General features: G+C 46.8%; 1 protein-coding gene across 4 annotated transcripts; it reads left to right on the top strand.

The window, feature by feature from the left end:
• The first annotated feature begins 9,283 nt into the window (after positions 1 to 9,283).
• Positions 9,284 to 15,494, top strand: LOC110332389 (immunity-related GTPase family M protein 1). 4 transcript variants are annotated; one of them, XM_029546597.1, is made up of 4 exons: positions 9,285 to 9,730; positions 11,924 to 12,149; positions 13,265 to 13,400; positions 13,928 to 15,494. In XM_029546597.1, the coding sequence occupies exon 4, from the start codon at positions 13,949 to 13,951 to the stop codon at positions 15,128 to 15,130; it is 1,182 nt and encodes a 393-aa protein (XP_029402457.1). In that variant the 5' UTR covers positions 9,285 to 9,730; positions 11,924 to 12,149; positions 13,265 to 13,400; positions 13,928 to 13,948; the 3' UTR covers positions 15,131 to 15,494. The 4 variants fall into 4 exon arrangements, with proteins under 4 accessions (XP_021069255.1, XP_029402457.1, XP_029402455.1 ...); XM_021213596.2 differs by lacking the exon at positions 13,265 to 13,400 and having other exon boundaries at positions 9,284 to 9,730; XM_029546594.1 differs by lacking the exons at positions 9,285 to 9,730; positions 13,265 to 13,400 and adding an exon at positions 10,198 to 10,943.
• The last annotated feature ends 2,445 nt before the right edge of the window (positions 15,495 to 17,939 follow it).

Below are 17,939 nucleotides of genomic sequence, written 5' to 3'. Positions count from 1 at the left end.
TGGATTAATCATAACTACAGCTCTGAGTCATGATTTTGGGACAAAGTGTCATAAATTGCCTCTGAAAGTGACTCAAAGTATGAAGAGGACAGAGAGGGAGAAGAGAGACCTCCTTTGCCTCCTTGGACAGCAGATGACCAAGACAGCCTGCTCCCTCAGAGCCTCACGGGACCTCTACCTCTGTGTTTAGGTGAGACAAGTTAGGCATGGGTGCGTTTGAGAGAAACCAAATCCACTTAACTCAGATCGAAGACTTCTCCACTGTCTGAGGGAGACACGGGGGTGCTTTCTACAAAGGAAATGATGAGCTACTTCATCATTCTTTCCCAGCCAAACATTCAAGACTGTGTGTCTGCCTGCATGTGTTCACATGGACGCACCTGCATTTTCGTGGGTGCGTGAACATCTATGTGCATGTGTGGTATGTATGTGCTTTAATGTGAGAGATGACCAGAGATTGCAGCTACTCACAAGCCTGCGTCTAACACCGAGAAGTGGATGAGCGTGAGTCCTGCCTGCAGTTTTCAACATCAAAATCCTATACCAAATGACAAATGTTTAAAACTGTACAAGGGGCGCTGGTGAGATGACTCAGCAGATAAGAGCACTGACTGCTCTTCTGAAGGTCCTGAGTTCAAATCCCAGCAACCACATGGTGGCTCACAACCACCCATAATAAGATCTGACGCCCTCTTCTGGTGTGTCTGAAATCAGCCACAGTGTACTTATATATAATAATAAATAAATCTTTTAAAAAAAATTGTACAAGGGAGCCACAGGTTTGGCACATGGGGAGAAGGGGAGTTGCGGGGGGGGACAACGGGAAGGCAGTCCCTATAGGCATTCCAGAGCCAAATAACAGAGTAATACCTGAACCGCACATTTTTAATTAATTGGTTAATTTATTTATTCATTTTTACATCCCAATATCAGCCCCCCTCTCCTTCCAGGACCTCCCTCTCCCAATTTCTCCCCCATTCCCCCTTCTCTGAGAAGGGAGAGCACCCCTGTATATCACACACACACACACACACACACACACACACACACACACACACACACGAACATTAGTCACTACAGGACTGGGTTCATCCTCTTCCACTGAGGTCAGACAAGATGGCTCAGTTAGGGGAACTGGATCCACAGGCAGGCAACAGATTCAGGAACAGCCCCTGCTCCATTTGTTGGGGAACCTGCATAAAACTAAACTGCACATCTGCTACAGATGTACTGAGGAGCCTAAGTCCAGTCCATGCTTGCTCTTTGGCTGGTGGTTCAATCTCTGGGAATCCCCAAGGGTCCAGGTTAGTTGACTCTGTTGGTCTTCCTGTGGAGTCCTTATTCTCTTTGGGTCTCTCAATCCTCCCCCTGACTCTTCCACAAGACTTCTCAAGCTCCATTTAATGTTTGGCTCTGGGCCTGCATCTGTTTTGGCCAGACATTGGGTGGAGCCTCTCAGAGGTCAGTTATTCTAGGATCCTGTTGTAGTCATAACAGAGTATGATTAATAGTGGCATGGATTGGTGCTTGCCCACGGGATGGGTCTCACCCACAGCGCCTGCATGGACTCCAGTGCTGTGCATAGCACTTCCCTCAGTACGGGTCATTGGCTGTCCATTCCCCCTGTCTCTGCCCTATCTTTGTTCCTGCACATCTTGTGGGCAGGACACATATTCAGTAGAAGGTTTTGTGGGTGGGCCCCTGTTCTATCCATCCACTGAGAGTCTTATCTGGCTACTAGTAGTGACCAGTTCAGGATCCATATCCCCCACTGCTAGGAGTTTCAGCTAGAGTCACCCCTGTAGACACCTTTGGGCATCCCCACATCCCAGGTATCTGGCATGTCCTAGAAATGCCCTCCTCGCCACCAATTTCCATCCTCTCTCCCTGTTCTCCCTACACTTGATCCCTCCCCACCCCCTCCCAATTCCTCATCCCTTCTTCCACCCAGTTCCTTCCTTCCACCCACCTCTCATATCTGTTTTATTTCTACTGCTAAGAAAGATTCAGCTGTCCTCCCTTGGGATCTCCTTGTTATTTGGCTTCTTTGGATCTGTGTATTGTGGCATGGTGATCCTGTACTTTACGGCTAATTGCCACTGACCGGCCCCAGTCGGCCTCCCTCAATCCGTGGAAAAAATCAGGGTTATGGACAGGCAGGCAAGGAGTTGGAGAGAAAAGAGTGACAAACAGACACAAACACAAGGGAGTGTGATATCTGAATATAATTTGTCTCAAAGTGAGTGCCAGTCTTATACGTGACTTTTACACAAAACAGAGGAATACATACAAAAAGCTAACAGGAACCAACTGGGATAAAAATCAGTGTTAACAACTGGAATCAAAAGCCATCCCACCTAAGGTCAGCTTAATCTTAGAAACCCTTGCCATAGTTCCAATTCTAGTCTATTGTATAGTCCACCTTCCCCCTAGGTCATTGTAAATTCCTGTGTGGGGGTGTAACTCAGCTATCTATAGTTCTAAGTATATACTCTAGTTCCTCCTTAGACCACGGCCTTCCTTCTAGCTAGATAATTGTAAATTCTTGCATATGGGAGCAGCTCAGCTATTATTGTAAGTGATTGTGCGGGGGGGGGGGGGGCGGGGAGGAACGACTTTCTACTAATAAGTAATGTAGTCTGCCATATATAACTATAATGAAGATTCTAAGTATACTTTGTTAAGCTTGCCCAGAGATTTCTAACTCTATGTAGTAGATAGCAATGCCTGATTTCTTTCACTATCTCTCTTACAATACTAGAGGCAATTCTGCACTTGATCTTAGCCAAAAGGCCGAGAAGTGATTAGAGGCAATTCTGAATGTCACTGAATAGGCAACATTCTTACTGAATTCAAAGCCCATGGTTGGCTCAAGGACTGCCTAGGACTGGTGAGGAATCTAACTTAGCTATATGTCAAAATCAATCCTTAGAGGCACTTATAATAAAGCAATATTAAGGGAAAGCACATAGATCCATTTACTGACTAAAGCAAGGACAGATTTGGAGCATTCATTATTACAGGATGCCACAGTTCCAGGATACTAAGTTTCTGTGAACTTTTCGCCTCGGGACAGCGTCCAGGTTTCTAGTGCTTTCGTGAGGGTCACTACTGGAGTGGATGTAGCAGCTAATAGCTACTTATAACTGAGTAAATACCATGTGTGTCCTTTTGGATCTGGGTTACCTCAACTCTCAACAGCTATGTGCTTTCACCTTTATGTCTACAGTGAATTAATGATTAGATGGAACAATCATACTTTCAAAGCAGGATATCAGAAGCTCCAGTTCTGTGTGTCTCGTCCTCCTCCTCTTCTTCTTCCTCCTCCCCTCCTCCTCCTTTCCTCCACCCCTCCTCTTCCTATTTCTCCTCTTCCTATTCTTCCTCCCCTTCTCCTCCCCCTCCTCTTATTCCTCTTCCCTTCTCTCCTCATCCTCCTCCTCTCCTCCTCCTCCTCTTCCTCCTCCTCCTCTTCTTCTTCCTCCTCCCCTCCTCCTCCTTTCCTCCACCCCTCCTCTTCCTATTTCTCCTCTTCCTATTCTTCCTCCCCTTCTCCTCCCCCTCCTCTTATTCCTCTTCCCTTCTCTCCTCATCCTCCTCCTCTCCTCCTCCTCCTCTTCCTCCTCCTCCTCTTCTTCTTCCTCCTCTTCCTCCATCTCTGACTCCAAACTTCCTAGAGGAACTCAGAACTTCACCCCTCAGCCCATCCTTTACTGAGAATCATTTGAGGTTCTTTCCCTAGGGCCCTACCTGAGCTCTAGCTATTTCTTTAAGGAGAGATGGGAGAAGGGGGACATTTCGGGAGGACCAGTGACATCTGGCCACAGTCACTTTTATAGCAGGTAAGTGAAGGACCTTCTGCTACTTTTATCAGTTCTCCCGACAAAGCTGACTTAAAGTCAAGGGGCTACTTTTGTTTATGGTTTAGAATGAGCTATAATCTGTCTTAGCTACTGTCCTATTGCAATGTTAAGACACTATGGCCAAGGCAACTTGAAAAAGAAAGCATTTGAGCTGGGTGGTGGTGACACACACCAGCAGACATATTTCTGAGTTTGAGGCCGGCGTTATTTGTAGAGTGAGTTCCAGGACATTCAGGGCTATACAGAGAAACCCTGTGGGGGGTGGGGTGGGGAGGAAGAGACAGGAAGGAAGGAAGAAAGGAAGGAAGGAAGGAAGGAAGGAAGGAAGGAAGGAAGGAAGGAAGGAAGGAAGGAAGGAGAAAAGAAAACACTTGACATTTGATTAGGGGCTTATATCCACAAGCACAAGCCAGGGAGAACTGACTGGAAATATCATGGGCTTTTGAAACCTCAAAGCCTGCCCGCAGTGACCAGTGGCATACCTCTCCAACAAGGCCACAACTTCTAAATCTACCCAAACATCCTACCAACTGGAGAGCAAGTTTTTCAAACCTATGAGCCTGTGGGAGCCATTCTCATGCAAACCACCACATAGCCAGCCCATGGCAGCACCAAGGTATAAAAGCAAAGAACCCCAAGCTGTTTATTGGTTGACTAAGGTAGACTTGGAGGAAATGCCTTTGCTCTATCTGGGGTGAAGAGATGAGTCTCCAGAAAAGACACATGACTGAAGCCTTCTCTAGCACCAGCTGTATCTACACAGCACTCTTAGTGCCAGAGGCAATGGAAAAAGAAACCACAGTGACACCTAGAGGCTGCTTGGGGAAAGAAGGTTTCCCCCACACACACACACACACCTCTGTTTGTTCTTTTGTCAAATTTTTTGAGACTTCCATACATTTGAGTCTCCATTCACACCATTTCCTTACCCCCCTTCCCTCCTCCGATCTCTCCCACATCCTCCACTTCTGCTCAAATTCCTCTCCTTCTTTAATTTGCATTGTTACACACACACACACACACACACACACACACACCCAAAACCCTGCGAGTCCATTTAGTGCTCCTTGTAAGTGTTTAGGGTTGATCATTTTCACTTGGGACTACCATAACCCATAACCCATCAGGAGTCTCATTCCTAGAAAAGGTTAAAGCTCCTTGAGAGGGAAATTTTTTTTATCTGAAACATGTGAGCCAGGGCAGAGTGAGTCCAATATTAGAAAACCAAAATATTACATGAGAAAATATCCCACTTTCTATGCCTTCAGAGAATGGAAAGGCAATTAGTCTGCATATGCAAAATAATCTGTGAAGATATGCACACACACACACACACACACATGATTTTGAAAAGAAGATGAAGAAACAAAGACTGCTTCATCTCAATCGAATTATGCCATGAAGTACCGAGAGACACCTCCTCTGGGTGAGGTCAGAGCGCTGAGATACCTCACATATTTTGCAGCAAAGACTTCCCATGTCCAGGATCCAATAGCAGGCCACAGCCCGGAGAGGATAAAATCCTTGCCAAGCCCCAACTGTCAGCTACTTGGTTTCCTTGTACGAGTCAAAGTGCAATTCCAGATACTGAAGAACTGAGGTGTGTCTCCGTGATAGCTGGAGCCCTACACATGACAGCTCGAGGAGATAAGTCACCTCTGTGGGTGCTTTGTGAGAAGAAGAAGAAGAAGAAGAAGAAGAAGAAGAAGAAGAAGAAGAAGAAGAAGAAGAAGAAGAAGAAGAAGAAGAAGAAGAAGAGAAGCAGTAAGCATCCCTATCTCTGTCCCTGTGGGAGCAGGAGACTGGGAAAGCCCTTTCAGTCAGAATCCTCTCTGTGCTGCAGCCGACAAGCCTTCCCTGAGTGAGTTGGAGTCGTGTGTAGGAACAAGGCCCATGAGAAGCCAAGTGATGAGCTTGAAGCTAAGACACCTACACTACCCCTGACAGAAATACTGGGGCTCTTTTTTTTTTAGTCACAAAGAAAATGGCAGATGATTTCATTATCCTGGCACAATAGTGAGTACAAGACTCTGTAGGCTCGGTGACCTCAAGTGTGTGTGTGTGTGTGTGTGTCTGTGTGTGTAGATTTATGCATGTCTGTATGTACATGTGTATGCCTCTATGCAGGATAGGTGTGAGAGCATGATTGACAGGTCACCAGCTATGTCCCAGACCCTGGTTCTCAAGAGTGAATCACCACGAATCTTTCTGTAAGGAGTAAGTAACGTGGTCTGGTGATTAATGAACTGTACCAGGATATCATTGTTGAACAACAGGGTGTAAAGGCAAGTCCCCACACTTTGGCGGCAGAGAAAAGTAAACAGAGAAATGCCTGTGCTGTGGTCTTGTCATTGCTGACTCTTCCCTTCCTTTCTACAGTGAACGAATGATTAACCAGAGTAAGAACCTGGTCCTAAGACAGGATCTTGATTAACTCAGCCTTTGCTCCTCTGGATAGTTCATGCCTTTAGTTCCACACTCAGGAGGCAGATGCAGGTAAACTCTGTAAGTTTAAGGCCAACCTGGTCTACACAGAGAGTTCCAGCCCCAGAAGGGCTAAAATGAAATTCTATGTGTCTTATGTAGGGTTTCTGGGTTTCTATTGCTGTGAAGAGACCATAACCAAAGCAACTCCTGTGAAGGCCATTTACTTGGGGCTGGCTTACAGGTTCAGAGGTTCAGTCCAGTATCATCAAGGCAGGAAGCATGGCAGCATCCAGGCAGGCATGGTGCAGGAGAAGATGAGAGTTCTACATCTTGTTTTGAAGACAAACAGGAGGAGACTGGCTTCCAGGCAGCTAGGAGTAAAGTCTCTTAAAGCCCACTCCCACAGTGGCACACTTCCTCCAACAAGGCCACACCTCCTGATAGTGCCACTCCCTGGGCCAAACCACCACACTATGTCAAAACATTTTTTAAAACAAGCACTTTCTATTCTTGCAAAGGAGCCCAGGTTCAGGTTCCAGCACCCATATGGTAGTTTACATTTGTCCTTAACTCCAGTTAAGACAGTTACAAGATCTGGCCTCTGCAGGTACCGTGCACTCACATACAATGTGCATATACACAAAAGCAGAACACACACACACACACACACACACATATATATATATATATATATATATATATATATATAAATTTAATCTTTAAAAAAAAAAGTTAGAATCTTGCCAGGCAATGGTGGTGCACATCTTTCTTTAATTCCAACACTTGGGAATCAGAGGCAGGCAGATTTCTGAGTTCGAGGCCAACCTGGTTTACAGAGTGAGTTCTAGGACAGCCAAGGCTGTACAGAGAAAGGCTGTCTCAAACCCCCTACACACAAAAAAGTTAGAATCAAAACCAGACCTTCTCGGGTCCACTCTCAGGGGAGCCCAGCCTACCAGAGTCCAAGCTCTCAGGGGCTATCGGCAGCATATCCCATGTGAGGGATACATATTAATTAAATGAGATCCTCCTACCACTTCCTATACATCCCCAAGGTCACATGTCCCCTCCCCAAAATGTAAGACACCCCTTACTCTCCTGCCATCCAGGAATCAGAAGGAAGGCCTCATACAGGTATGTGCTATGGACCATTCAACAGTCATGTGACATGGGACCTCCCCCTTCCCTGAACCTATTAAAAGGGACCCTCTACTCTGCTTTGAGGGCTTGAACTTTCCTCAGAGCCTCCACCACACTGCCTTCCTATGGTGCTAATAATTTTTCTAGTAGTCTTTTCCCAAAAGAACACACACACACACAGAGCCAAGAAGACAGTAACCGACTCTGAGTTTGAGATGATTTAACTCCCACATTCCTTGCATAGCAAAATAATTAAAATGTGTACTTTCTTTTCTTGTTTATAAGGTTTTCTCTGATAAGATTATGCATGCATGTGTCCCTGTGACCCAGTTCACACTCAGCTTCTAAACAGGCAACTAACTGCCTGAACTTGGCCCTCAGCCCTACACCCGTCAGGGAAGCCTAACCCCAGACTCCCACCCAAAGATTCTCGGCAAGTGACATTTTTAAGGACAGACTGCCTGATTATCGGCTGTACACACAACATCTTGCCCTGAGGCACCTTTACCTGACACCCAGTTATAGCAAAGCCTGCTGTGCCCAGCCTCAGTCCCTCCACAGAAGCAAGAGCCTGAGAGAACTTACTCTTAGCTCAAGGGAGACACTGCCCTGGGGTAACACAATGTCCTGAGTTGAAAGGCTGGCTCACTGAGACAGAAGGTTCCAAAAGCTCTCTTCCTGACCTTCCTGTACTGCCCTCGGACCTGTTCCTGTTTGTTCTTATAGAAATCACATAAAGGAAGCAGGACATACACATTGTCGAGTCTCTCAAAAACAGAGATTGAAATTAGCCAGAGATTTGCAGCAGCCTGGTTTCTCCTCAGGCTTTGAGGAGAAACTGAGGGCTTAGAGGGATCAAGGACAGACCCTGGCTTTCACTCAAGCCCTCCAGGTATTAAACAACAGGAACCTGAAAGCAGCTCGCACTTGTTCCTCTTCTCAGCCACTCAGTCTTTTCCAGTAAGGAAGGAGGAAGAGAAAGCTGCCAGCACCTGTAGAGGCTCACATTACTGGTCGCTTGGAGGGGTGACAGAGGGCTCCTTGTGACCAGAGGGTCATATTGCCCAAACCTCTGGGCAATACTGAGTCTGTAGTGGACAGAAGTTGTGTTCGGGATACTGGTTAGTGCCTGTGTGAGCTGCCTGGCCCAGTCTGTCTCCCTCTCGCAGTGAATATGGAACATGCTCAGCTCTGCCCCTCTTCGCTGTGCAGTAAGAACTCACCAGTAGCTACAGAAGAGCAGCTGAGAGAATAACAGCCGCCCGACACTCTGAAAGCTCCTGGGCTCCTCTTCACTGCCCCCTCTGTCACTGTGACCATGGCCAGTTGCTAGAAAACATTTCTGTTTTTCTTCATGAGGTCACACAGGGGTCAGTGCTTCTGTGCCATGGTCAAAGTGCCCAGCCCCTGCTTTTACTCTCTAATAATCTACCTCCTGGATCTGAGGGAAATGGAATATGTCCCCTCTCAGCTCATACCCTCTTCCCTCTCAAACACTAGCAAGGACAAGAGCCTGATTCTCCACTCCCTGGTGCTCTGACATTCTCCTTTATAAAGACGTTGAGGTGAGAGTAATCAAGTGAGCCTGCAAACGGGGGGTGGGGGGTGGGGGGGGGAACAATCATGCAGAAAAAGGTCTCCGTGCAGCCCCCAAGCTTGGAGGGGCCTGAGGTTGCTGGGTCTGGAGGTTAGCATTGCCCAGGGCCAGCATCTCCACAGGTGGTATCCTTGTAAAGAAGTAGCAGGTTCAGAAGCCGGAAGCTCTGACGCTGGGCTGGCTGTTAAAGTCCCTAAACAGACACAACTCCAACCCCAACGGCTCCACTTCCACCACCACCCCCAATTCCTCCTCCCGACCCCGGTCGAACTGTGAGTCAGCACAGCAGGGCTCTGCTCCTATTTGAAGACTACACTGCAGCCGGCCCAGCCTAATCCTGAAAACTAACCCGTTTCAAGGAATAGAAACCGAAACTGATTCTCAATTCGAGTCCCCTCCCCGCTGGACCCAGGCAGGCAGATCTCAGATCTAGAAACTGCAGGACAAAAAGCAAGGCCGGCTTGAAGAGCAGAGGCTGAAAAGAACTCCACGCGATCAGACCACGTCTTGGTTCGTCTCCTCTCAGAAGGACTCCAGACCTCTGCATCTCATCTCCCAACATCTGGGTCTGGATTCCAGTTCTAGATCTCTACTCAGAGAACCTCTGCCAGAGGACGGCAATGGTTTTTTCCTAGGAAGGAAAGGGTGACGTTCCAGGAAGGCCATTAACATCGAATTACACGTAATAACTCCTCTGGATCAGGTAAATAAAAGTCTCTTAAATGTAGCTTGGCCGCCCCCAGTATAATATGAACGGTTAAACCGTGAAAGCAGGTCATGTGACCTTGGGGTATGGCTTCTTTTGCTCAGGCAGTGTCCACAGCAGAGCCTCTCGTTGACTGTCTAGTACCACACAGCCCTGCTGTATCTTTGCTGTTCAGATCTAAGCCACCAGCCGAGAGGCAAATGCCTACCTCGCTTGCATATTCCTGGCCTTGTGGATCTTCTAATGGTGGCTAAATTTGAAGGAGGAGGGTAGAGTGTGTCAACCCATATTCCCTTGGAATTTAAGATGGCGTCTTTTCATATCTCCACAAAAATAAACGCCCAGGATTAGAATGGACCACAGGCAATATCTAGGATACATAAAAAAATACGGGGGGGGGGGGAGGTGTTGTTTCTTATCTGGACTACCCGTGGGATAGGAATCTCAGAGTGGGTTTTGAGAATAAGGTATCTTAGTGAGCTTTTTGTCTGACTCCATTAAAATGTTTTATTTGCATTGGAGAAAGTGGCTCTGTTTAAGGAGCCACCTCCTTCACTAATCTGTAAATTTATAGTTAATGAGATGGGAGCTTTTGTCACACTTTCCAAAGATAAATAAATATCAGAGGGAATTGTGTGGTCCCTGCCACCTTTCATGCAGCTATGGGCAAGTGTGTGGAAGCATGCTCTCCGTTCTGTGTGTCAGTTGCGAGACTCGAAAGACGCTGCTCACGGGTCTCATTCTCTTTCCCAGACTGACAGCCACAAGGATCTATATTCTTTTTGGGGGATCTTCACCCCTGTGCAGAGAGGTGAAATAGGAGTATAATCTGGCCATGATCCTCAAAAAAAGGAAGTGGAGGGTCACTTGAATCCCAGAAAGAATTCTAAGGGCTCTTTGTAAATACTGGCTTGGAGTTCTGAGCCACAGTACCCCAAGGCTGTCCACACCAACGTTCCTGTGTGGCTCCTGGAGGTCCCTGCAGCTTCACACAGTTATTCCTGCCCTTCCCCAGTCTGCTTGTAATCTATGGACTTCAGCAACCCTCCTGAGAGTTACCGGCTCCTGCGTGCAGCTGTGACCTGCACCATCCAGGACAGGGTCCAGTACCAGGTGCTCAGGTGTACCGGCAGGTGGGAAGTCTCCGTCTACAGTTAGAGTTGCATAAATCGTTCTGAGAAAGCATGGTTTGCTCTCATCTTCTACTCTGGTGAGTGGAACTCACAGTCAAGTAAAGCCGATACTGAACTAGATCTTAGCCAATGACAGGCGAGGCAGAGGGGAGAGAATTGCCTTGAGGACAAGACACTGCTAAATGTCACACGGCTTCTTTTCTCTGTCCCCCCCACCCCCCCGTCTCTGTTCTCTCCTCCTCCGGACATTTGTCCAGCTTCATTGCCTTGGCTTCCAGCCAGCTTTGTCTCAGACTACACCAGCCCATTCTGGTGCCTTTACACCCAACTCAGGGCCCCTTGACACTAAAGCAGAAAGTACAGCCCTAGCCAGAGCATTGCCAGTCTGACATGAGAACCGCTGGAGGGGGACCCTGAATGGCTTCTATGGTCACAGGCTTCACAGGCTGACAGCCTCTGCAGATGTGATATGTGACGGCAACCTTTCCCATGTCCTCCCTCTCTCTCACTGAGTTCTGGACATCTTCGCAGTTATTTGATAAAGCGCCTGGGTCTGTTGATGAGTTTAACCCTAAACCAAGTTCTGTAGAGTTGAAGAAGCTGGGGATAGCTCCTTTATCATTGCAGTTCAGTTATGTGGTGCTTATAAGAGAGGACAGAAAAATTGGTCTCCAAAATTGTGAAATGTGTGTCCGTATAAAGGGTAAGTGACACTTGGTGGCAGTGAGTAGATCAGGGTTCCCAAACAAAACCCCTCAGCATGTGTCAAATCCTCCGTTCAGTGGGATTGTCTCCATCGTTGACAGAAACGTGGAGTCTCATTGCAGTGATCGACCTTTGCATTTCTTACATACTCTGTGTATAATTCAGGACTGGTTCTTAGACACAGTGTTATAGCCCTGTAATCTCAGCCTGGGGAAACCGAAATAGGATGATCATAAGTTTCAGGTCAGCCTGGGCTACAAAGGAAGACCCTGTCACAAAAAAGGACTATCTATTCATATGTCTCTATTTCTTTGCCCACAATCAACAATAATGAATACCACTTATCTAATAGGGTTTGAGGAGTATTAAGTGAGATAAGGCATTCGAAGGAACCAACTCAGATTCACAGACACAGGACCTTCTTGCTGTGTGCTTAAAGTCTAAGAGTGGAGGAAGAACCTGAGGAGCGGCTCCCTCAGAGACCCTAATAAAACCAGAGAGCCTCACCAGGGAGCTGAAAGGTCCACAGACAGCGTCACACGGATCTTGTCATGAAACCATCACACAATTCCTGCGAGGTGGGTAGAAATGCCTTTCTGGTGCTTGAGGCAGAAAACTGGAGTTCCAAGAGTGGATCCGTATTACAAAGAGCTGAGCTCCTCAGACATGGAATGGTCTCTTGATCACTGTCTTCTGCAGAGGATGAATACAAAGTCCTGAGACTGGAGAGCAAGGCTATGGGGAGCAGATGGATTGTATTCAGGTGCTGTTGCAGAAAAGGTATAAGTGAAAGGGGCGCCCAAGGGGCTGGAGAGATGGCTCAGCGTGTAAGAGCACTGGCTGCTCTTCCAGAGGTCCTGAATTTCAATTTCTCAGCAACCACATGGTGGCTCACAACCATCTGTAATGGGATCTGATGCCCTCTTCTGGTTTGTCTGAAGAGAGACAGTGTACTCACATAAAATAAATAATTCTTTAGATGGAAGGAAGAAAGGGAGGGAGGGAGGGAGGGAGGGAGGGAGGATGGGAGGGAGGGAAGGTGGGTTACCCAAGCCAGAGCTGCAAGATGTGTTGTTGGGTGTACTGTGGCCATGAGCATGTCCTACAGATGTCCTACAGAAATAAATAAATTGGTATTCTAGGGAAACCTCCTTCTTGATGTGAGGACAAAACAAGTCTCCAGATGTCTCCAGATGTTTCAAGCATGCATGGGAGGGATGGGTTGGAGAATAGATCTCAAGAATCTGTTCACTCTCCCCCCATGTGGGTCCCTGGGATTGAACTCAGGTCATCGGATTCAGCAGCAAGTGCCCTTAGGTACTGAGCCATCTCACTAGCCCTGAGTTATGGAATGTTTTTATTTGTACACAAGAAGAAAGGTAAATTTTAAGAAAGGGTAGCATAACAGTCACTCATGATAGGGAGACTTTTCAAGTCCATCAGTAACGAGCGGTTTGTGTGTTGTAACTTTATGTAGAATCCACTTGGTTAGTCAGGTGGTATTGGTGCACGCCTTTAATCCCAGAAGCCAGAGGCAGGCGAATTTCTGAGTCTGCGGCCAGCCTGTTCCACAGAGTGAGTTCCAGGACAGCCAGAGCTATCCATACAGAGAAACCCTGTCTTGAAAAACAATAAATAAATAATAAATAAATAAATATCCACTTGGTGATTTCCAAACCAATTCTCTTCTCAGCCATGCCCTACTACCATGAATGTTATAATTTCATTGCAAGGATTCAGTCAACAAGAAAAATCTGCTTTCGCGCATCAACTTAGGCACCCCCAATAACAATAACACTACCAACAGTAATGTACAGAAATGTACAAATGTAAGTACAAAGAACCAGTGGTAAGCCATTTAGAAATTGTCTTGATGTATTTCTCGAAGCTTGTAGGTGAGGGAACATTTCCTAGAAAAAAAGGGTGATCCCAAATGAAAATATCATTTGAAAGAGTGAAGGGCAGAGTGTGTGCGTTTTAGAAAAGAATAATTAAATGATGCTTCCGGCTTGCGGGCCTCCCTCACCAGCAGGGGGCTGTTAGGAGAGCTGGCTGCTTGCACTTTGCTTGCACTTTCAGTTGTTGGTCCTGTAGATTGACACGGGGGTCTGTGTGATCTGTGTAACGTCTGTCCTGCCCCTGGAGTAGAGCCCTTCACACAACAGCCGCACAACCACCCCCAGGAAGGCCGCTCTGTGATGTGCAACCGTCTTCTGAATTGCTCTGTTTGTAAACAAAGCGGTCTTTGCGACTTCTCTGGTTGTGTGTCTGAAACCCTGAGGCTGTGCTGTGAAGCCTGCCAATTCGATTCATATACCACACTGTGTCTAATGCCTCAACTCATCTACTCCTACAGGCTGCTCCACTACTCCCCAAGATGGCAGAGACCCATTATACTCCACTGAGCTCAGCCTTCCCCTTTGTCACGTCATACCAAACAGGCTGCAGCAGTTTACCTGAGATCAGTAGGAGCACTGAAAGAGCTTTAAGAGAAGGAAAACTACTGGAACTGGTCTACGGAATCAAGGAGACTGTAGCAACATTGTTCCAGACTCCAGTGAGCATCTTTGTGACTGGGGACTCAGGCAATGGCATGTCATCTTTCATCAATGCGCTTCGAGTCATTGGCCATGATGAAGATGCCTCGGCTCCCACTGGGGTGGTGAGGACCACGAAGAAACGGACTGAGTACTCTTCATCCCGTTTTCCCAATGTGGTGCTGTGGGACTTACCTGGATTGGGGGCCACCGCCCAAACCGTAGAGGACTATGTGGAAGAGATGAAATTCAGCACGTGTGACTTATTCATCATCATCGCCTCTGAGCAGTTCAGCTCAAGTCATGTGAAGCTGTCCAAAGTCATCCAGAGCATGGGAAAGAGGTTCTATATTGTCTGGACCAAGCTGGACAGGGACCTCAGCACAAGTGTCCTATCAGAGGTCCGGCTCCTACAGAGTATCCAGGAGAATATCCGAGAGAATCTCCAGAAAGAGAAAGTGAAGGATCCCCCCATATTCCTGGTATCCAATCTAGATCCTTTACTACATGACTTCCCGAGGCTTAGGGACACACTTCATAAAGACCTCTCCAACATCAGGTGCTGTCAACCCTTAAAGACCCTTTATGGCATTTATGAGAAGATCATTGGTGATAAAGTAGCAGTCTGGAGGCAGAGAATAGCCAACGAGTCCTTGAAGAATTCTCTTGGTGTCAGAGATGATGACGACATGGGCGAGTGTCTGAAAATGTACCGACTGATATTTGGTATAGATGACGAATCACTTCAGCAGGTAGCCCAGAGTATGGGGACAGTAGTCATGGAGTACAAGGCCAACATGAAGTCCCAAACCTTTCACACTCTCCGCAGAGAGGACTGGAAGCTGAGGCTGATGACCTGTGCCATTGTGAATGTATTCTTCAGCTTGTTTAGATTTCTCCCATGCGTATGCTGCTGTTTAAGACGCTTGAGACATAAACACATGCTTCACTTAGTTGCCCAGGACACCAAGAACATCCTGGAGAAAATCCTGAGGGACTCCATCTTCCCTCCGCAGATCTAGTGTAAGGGCGGCCTGGTACCCTTCTTCTTCCATGGAAGCCAGATTACCTTAGATCCCTTCCCTAGATCCCTATTTCTCCAGCAGAAATCAAGAGATAAAATAATACTTCCCAAAAAAAAAAGAAAGAAAAAAAAATACTTCCCGTAAGGGTTTTAGATTCTTTGAGAGGAGTTAAAAATCACTCATTTCCCCTGCCTCAATTCTAATGCATTGTTCCACTGAGGGACAGGGACAAGGAGTGATTAAAATTCATTGACCATGATTCTTAGATTTGGAATATAGGAATTTTGTTTTCAGGCTGGAGAGATGGCTTAGCAGTTAAGAGCACCAACTGCTTTTCAGAAGGTCATGAGTTCAAATCCCAGCAACTACATGATGGTTCACAACCATCTGTAGTGAGATCTGATGCCCTCTTCTGGGATGTCTGAGGACAGATACAGTGTACTTACATATAATAAATAAATAAATCTTTGGAAAAAATTAGAAATTTTGTTTTCAGCTATTAAATGTGATATATATCTAAATCAATTTTCCTTTAAAACAATAAAGTTAGTTCCTCTTCATTAATGCCTTTGTATTATCTCTCTCCTCCCCTTCCCTACGTACCCCCATTAAGGACTCATTTGGTACAGAGGAACACTTACTTCACGTTTGGAAGCAGCAGAAGATTATGGCAGCAAGTGTTTTCTGGATTCTATTTAGTACTAGGGACAAAACTCCAGACAGTGTTCCTAAAGCAAGGTGGTAACCTTTCACACATTCAACTGCCAAGTCCCAAACAACAGTGTCTTAAGAGGGAACCGAGGTTTACCTGAGTGACTGTCATAGCAGAAGAGCAATGGCCTCCGTGGACTTCATGCTAGACCATTTGATGAGAATTTGCTTAGGATATCTCTTCCAAGTGTGTGATAAGGGCTCAGAAATTGCCAGGAGAGACTGCTGACTCTTGAGTCAACACAGTGAAGATTGACCTTCCCAAGGCATCAGAGGGCAACAAAACACTCAAGGTTGGATGAAACAATGGGAAATGGGGATTATAATTCACTGTTCTTGGCTCTAGATGGATGGATCTGTGGGTAGGACATTTGCTGCTCTTCCAGAGGTTCTGAGATCTGTTCCCAGTGCTCACAGCAGGTGGCTCACAACCCACCTGTAATTCCAGGGAATCCAGCGTTATCTCCTGGCCTCTGTGGGAACCAACACTTAGGTGGTATATGCTCACACGGACATACACACAAATAAAAATTTATATTGAAGACGGGTGAGGTGGCACATGACCTGAATCCCAGCACTCAGGAGACAGAGGCAGGTAGATCTCTATGAGTTGAGGTCAGTGAGTTCCAGGACAGCCAGGACTGTTTTACAGAGAAATCCTGTAGGGTTTGCATCTGATGAGGGCCTCATCCTGAATAGGATCAGAAGGGCAGATGCAGGATCACGTGCGGAAAGGCTGTGTAGGAAAGAGGATGCCAGGCAGCTTTAAAGACCTGTCTCTCCCTTTTTTATAACAACCAACTCTTGGGGGAGGCGGGAAATAATTCAATGTAAAAGAGCACCATTAGTCTCTTCCAAGGACAGTGACCCCCGGACATAATTACTTTCCCCCAGGCACTCCTCTTAGAGGGTCCCCTACTTTCACCCCACCACAGTGAGGACCTTTGGTAAGCACATGAAACATCAGGAGATGTAAAATCTACCTACCCCAGAGCAGGAAAACAGAGCGGTAGATTATTGGTTCTTGACAATAATAACCAATTACACGAAAGCTAAGGCTGAGGTAAAGGGAAGTCACGTGGTCCCAGGTACCTGGAAGGAAGAGAAGAAAGAACCAAAGCCCTGTTCTTGCTGCCCTTTCTACTCTTCCTGTCCTTGATCCCCATTGGCCAAAATCCCAACAGCCTCTCTCTCAGGGGAGCTGATCTTTGACATTGTAACATGACATGGTGATCTACAAATAGGTTTCATTCATAACTATCCTGGGATGCAGGCAGCCCAGGGGCTGGTACATGGCCATGCCTGTGTGTCACTGTTTGAGTGGATCTCCACTCTTCCTACCAATGTCTGACACACTCAGACACCTGCCTCCAGGTGATTGCTGGGATTTGAACTCACGACCTTTGGAAGAGCAGTCAGTGCTCTTAACCGCTGAGCCATAGCCCTGGGAATTCTACATTTTTCACCCAAAGGGAGCCAGGAGCAGACTGTCTTACAGGGAGCTAGGAAGAGAGTCTCAAAGCCCACCTCCACCATGACACACTTCCTCCAACAAGGCCACACCTCCCAATAGTGCCAGCTCCTGGGACAAACATATTCAAGCCACCATACTGATCCTCAAGCAGAAGACGAAGAGCCTGCCCTCAGGGACACACCTTTTCCACAAGGTCGTATCTTCTAATAGTTCTCAAACAGTTCTGTGAACTGGGGACCAAGCACTCAAATAAATGAATGGGGCCATTCTCATTCAGCACCCACAACTGTGCATAAAGGGACGTTAAGAGACCATGGACTGTGCTATATAAGGCACTTTTCATTCTTGATCTATAGAAATAATTTTTTTAAAAAGAAACTTACACTGAGCATGTTGGCACATACCTTTAATCCTGGCACTCGGGAGATAGAGTCCAGTGCAATTCTGTGAGTCCTAGTGCAGCCTGGTCTACATAGTGAATTCTGGGACAGCCAGGGCTAGGTGGAAAAACTCTGTCTCAAAAACCAAAATAGGGGCTGGTGAGATGGCTCAGTGGGTAAGAGCACCCGACTGCTCTTCCGAAGGTCCGGAGTTCAAATCCCAGCAACCACATGGTGGCTC

The sequence above is a fragment of the Mus pahari genome, chromosome 14 (assembly GCF_900095145.1).
Source record: "Mus pahari chromosome 14, PAHARI_EIJ_v1.1, whole genome shotgun sequence".
NCBI lineage: Eukaryota > Metazoa > Chordata > Mammalia > Rodentia > Muridae > Mus > Mus pahari.
The sequence above is the reverse complement of the archived record's forward strand: the minus strand, read 5'-3'. Positions and strand labels throughout refer to the sequence as shown.